This window comes from Adelges cooleyi, unplaced genomic scaffold (genome assembly GCF_023614345.1).
Source record: "Adelges cooleyi isolate 19-005CV unplaced genomic scaffold, UGA_ACOO_1.1 ACOO_flye_CR_arks_rails_tigmint_CR_PRNA_289, whole genome shotgun sequence".
In the NCBI taxonomy this organism is placed as follows: domain Eukaryota; kingdom Metazoa; phylum Arthropoda; class Insecta; order Hemiptera; family Adelgidae; genus Adelges; species Adelges cooleyi.
The window spans coordinates 3,895-8,627 of NW_026095958.1; the positions used below are offsets into that span (position 1 = coordinate 3,895).

General features: G+C 29.1%; 1 protein-coding gene across 1 annotated transcript; it reads left to right on the forward strand.

Annotated features, from left to right (window-relative positions):
* Positions 1 to 1,709: 1,709 nt before the first annotated feature.
* LOC126837690 (uncharacterized) lies at positions 1,710 to 4,219 on the forward strand (the record flags this gene model as incomplete). Its single annotated transcript, XM_050571637.1, has 6 exons — positions 1,710 to 1,799; positions 1,913 to 1,941; positions 3,379 to 3,452; positions 3,629 to 3,682; positions 3,806 to 3,844; positions 4,042 to 4,219. Coding segments are annotated over exons 1-6 (424 nt in total), but the record flags the coding sequence as incomplete, so codon positions are not given.
* Between the last annotated feature and the right edge of the window lie 514 nt (positions 4,220 to 4,733).

Here is a 4,733-nt window from a genome sequence, read left to right on the forward strand (position 1 = left end):
ATATTTAAAGGTTCATACGTAGTATACATGGTTACATACAGAATATATGTATTCAGATGTTACACATTTTGTATGATCAAAATATCAGTTTTTTTTAATTCGCTAATCCAAAAAAAAAAAACTTTGTTAAAAAATTGTAGAAATAAAACCATGTAGTCAAAATTATTTCAAAAATAATACCCAACAATAAATTGTGATGGGAACAGGTGGAGAGGGTAACAAATCTAAAGTACAAAATAAAAGTTATATATAATGGCAATGACTGATGAAAACGAGTGTTGAGCACCGAATAAACAGTATGCATGAATTGACTTAATTTGACAAAACAATGAAAGAATATATAAAACATTATTGGTATTTTTATAACTTGTACGGTCAGAGCAACTGGAATATGTTGTCAGAACTATCTATATTGCTTAACTTAACCTCCTCCAGATGCCAATATAAAATGTATTATCTTACAATTTTCGGATTAACTACTAGTGTCAATAAGACAATTTTGTGATGGTGCCCTAGCGTATGTCTGAAATTGAGGATTTTCACCTGAGTTAGTGGATAAATAAAATAAAGTTAATGTATAATTTGTCATTATCGCTATATTTGTACAATGATTACGGTCAATATGTAAGGTAGATGCAATTCTAATTCTCCTGCATCAAGAATGTTCTAATGGCATCTATCTTATAATCCACATTACATTTTCGTCCTTAGTATGATTTCCTTTCGTTGAAATATTCAAAATAAAACATTTTTTTTTTTTTATCACCAACGTTACCAACATACAAAGTTGACAGTAGCTATTACTGTACTGTCTTGAAAATACTAACTATTGCTTTGCGTGGAAGCGTTTTTTCAAAAGTGATTTTATCACTTTCAGATTTTATAATTCCTGTAAACCTGTGACCTCATCCCAACTATGCCCCGACCCCTTTATGCTCAGACCCCACTATATCCCGACCCTACATACTGTTTTTTTTTTGCAAAAACATAGTGGGCCAAATAACACATAGTCAATGACTTGTTAAATTAGTTGGAATTCTCGATGATTCATGTTTCGATCGTTTTTACTCCATAGTTTTAATTATAATTGCTTATTCGCAATAAAAATAATATTTATGTATTATACACTTCCATTAAAGCAATCTCACGCTATCTATTTATACTACATAGATTATATTCTTTCATAGCTCTATTATACTTCCTTTTTACTAAATTGACAATGTACAAAACAAAATTCTACTAAAAAAACTTTCAAAGATCCCTAAATTGTAAAGGGTGGCTGTGAAACGGGCGATTTTCCCATTTAAATACATTGGAAATCGCCTGTTTCACTGCCCCATCCTGTTTATTAATTTCTTGTTCTGTTTTATAGAAAATCCTAACCATGTATTGAGCTCAACCCAGGAATCGACACGAGGGAACAAAATCCATTGTAATAATATTATTTATAACAATTGATCGAAACATGATAAAACATTATCAATAGTCTATTGATGTAATTCATGTTAGAACTTTTATTAAGCTACATACAAAATTGTAGGTACTAAATTGTACAATACGCCCGGTAAATATATTCGCACCGTCTTGCTACCAAGACCTAAAATTTCTTATTTGTGTAGTCAGCTATCGCAGGTGTATATACATAGTTGTTTTCTGTAGTAATATTGTAGTAACACACAGTGTGATTTTGTAGTCAAGTTAAACAAGTACATCGTTACAGTTGAATATTATATTGATAATACATTAAATATGATGAATATCAAGATTATAATTTTACTTAGTCTAGCAGCATTTGCTTCGTAAGTATTTTTTTTAAACATTATTTCTGGAATAAAACTTGTATAAAAAATGTAATCAGACCTAGATTTTTGGTGATGAAACATAATTTTTAAAATTAACGTTAACTTTTCAGGTGTGGCTCAAACGACTCAGAGGAAGGAGGTAATTAAATAGAATTTAGTTGTTGGTTAAAAAAAAATGTCTAAAACAAATTTTAATCAAATATAAAACCTAAATATGCTACCTAAAACAGGCCTGGGCATTGTTTACAAATAATGTATAATGTATTTTATTAAAATGTTAGACATAAATGTAGTGTCATTTCCAGATGAAATTTTTATTTTTTTGAGATTCGTGTGCTTTCTGCGCTAAAATATAACCATGCAACTATAGAAACTGAGACGTCATTAGGTATGTGTTTTAGTTATACAGAAAAAACTTATTTATTTGATTCGTTACGCGTATTTTGTATGCGTTCGCTATTCGATGATTTGCAAGGTTCTATAATAGATTTTCACATAGGTATTACATATTGTATATTTAAACAGCTTGCGTACGAGTCCGCAACAACACGGGATACATTTTTATGTATCTAAGGTGGCTAGTAATCATACCAAGTTTCTGGCTAATATTTTAGTTTTTTCATAATATCTGGAGCAAAACAATTCATAGGGAATTCAGCCGCTTAAATGATTGAATTTTTTATTCATTTCTATTTTAAACTGTGTGAATACAACATAAAACCCTTATCTTCCACCCCTATCTTCTACCCCTATCTCCTACATCTATCACCTACCCCTATCACTCACCCCTATCTCCCACCCCTATCTTCAACCTCCTTTATCCCACCCCTATCTACCAACCCTACCCCTATCTCCTACCCCTATCTCCCTACGAGATACTGATTCGTTACGTTTTTTTTCGGTTTTGTACCACAGCTAAGACATGTATATCAAAAATTGTCAAAAGAAGGTGAAGTCAGCGTGTCAAAAAAATGTATCTGAGGTTTAAACTTGGATACGCCTAATAAAAAATTAGGTTATCATTATCCCCGTGTTGACAAAGGTCCTTCTAAAAGTCATCCACGAAATATTTCAACCCTTTTATATTCTGTTTTGTAATTAGTCAAATGATATAGCGCGTAGAAATAACAACATAGTGACACATCTGTGTATACAAATCCTTAAAAAGTATATCTGATTCGCAAACACTGTCAACTTATGGTAGATGACTACTATAAACATCGATTTTCTAAGAAAGTAAAATCAGTGCTCCCGTATAAACAAAAAAATAACAAATTCTAGCGAAATAATGGTACAAGTTGAAAATGTGTAATGGTGTTGCAATACACAATTTCTAACCTATTTTTTGTAAAATTAAAAAAAACAATTACACACTTCTTTGTAAAAACATCAATGTGTTTGTATGGTTTTGAAAATGTTCAATATAAATAATGATGCAGCGTCTTAAAAATTCAGGACCATTCACATTCCATGTACTTATGTACTTGTATAGTCTTAGTATTTTTTTATTTCCATAAAAACCGGCATTCAAGGACAGAATAATTAATGAACTACTATATACTATGTTATATCCTAGAGGCTAGCTATATGGATTTGGACCTACCTGAAGCTTCAAGCTCAACTAATCCAGAACTAGGAATTGTAGCTGAGGTAATTTATACTATTATTTTAATATTTTGCTGAATTATTTATTACATAAAGGTTAAAGTTATCCTAAATAGCCATTCTTATTTAGGAAAATATTTTTTTTTACTTAAGACTTTCAAATAAAATATTTCATTAATATTTAATATCAAAATAAATTTAAAATTATTTTGTTAATTCAGGTAGGTCCAGAAGCTTCAAGTTCAACTAATCCTAAACTGGAAATAGTAGCTGAGGTAATTTATACTATTAACTTGAAACTATTAGGTTTTTTGGAATATTTTGCTGAATTATTTATATTATAAAGTAAAACGTTTTCCTAAAATGCCATTGTTATCAAGAAACTATTATCATTTTAGTTTCAAAACTTACAATTAAAAGGAAAATCTGATGATGAGGTAATTAATACTATTTTTTTTTTGTATTTAACCGCTAAAGTATATTTGTGTTGTATTAAAGCCTTGTTAATAATTAGCACTTAAGTTATACCGTTGAGTATATATACTCAATGGTTATACGTATATTTAAGTATATGAGTATTTAAACTTTATAATATTTTATAGAATTAAACTTTGTACTGATTAACAATTTTTAGATTATAGAAGATGTGTTCAAAGATTGTAGAGAATGGTTCAGTCGCAATACAAATGACATACTCATTAAAATTACTGAAGATCAATTTTGCAAGTACATGAAAAACTCTGTAGACGATTATGGTTCCGTTATGGTCTACTTGATGGGTTTTAAGTTTACAGAATTTTTCGAAACAGAAAGTAAACATTAACTACGCACGTTAAATATCATTAAATACAATTTTTTTTATCTTCGATGCGAAACTGTAAGAAAGTTGGTTTTAAAGAAATTATTTTCATTCGCATTTAAAAAAATTAAAATATGTATCCTATTTTTTTTTTTAACAACATGGCATTTAAATAATGTGGTGTTATCAGACAATGTATACGTCTTAAAAAAGTTCAACAATTACAGTTTGGTAGATGTAAAAAGTGACAAAAAAAAAAAATAACATACAATATGTAATATACCTACTATTAAAATTGGTGAGACCCAAAAGTGAGCTCAAAAATGTAAAATGAAAAAAAAAGGTACCACCCCTTAGTCCCGACATAAATGTAGACAAATAAAAACAATATTTTTTCAGCTGCACATCGAAGCTAAAACAAAATATTGCTTCATCGAAAACTACACCACATCGTGTTCCTATAATAAAAGATATTATATTTTATATTTAAATTCAAAATTTTGTTTTTTGTTTTTTTTGTTTTAGAT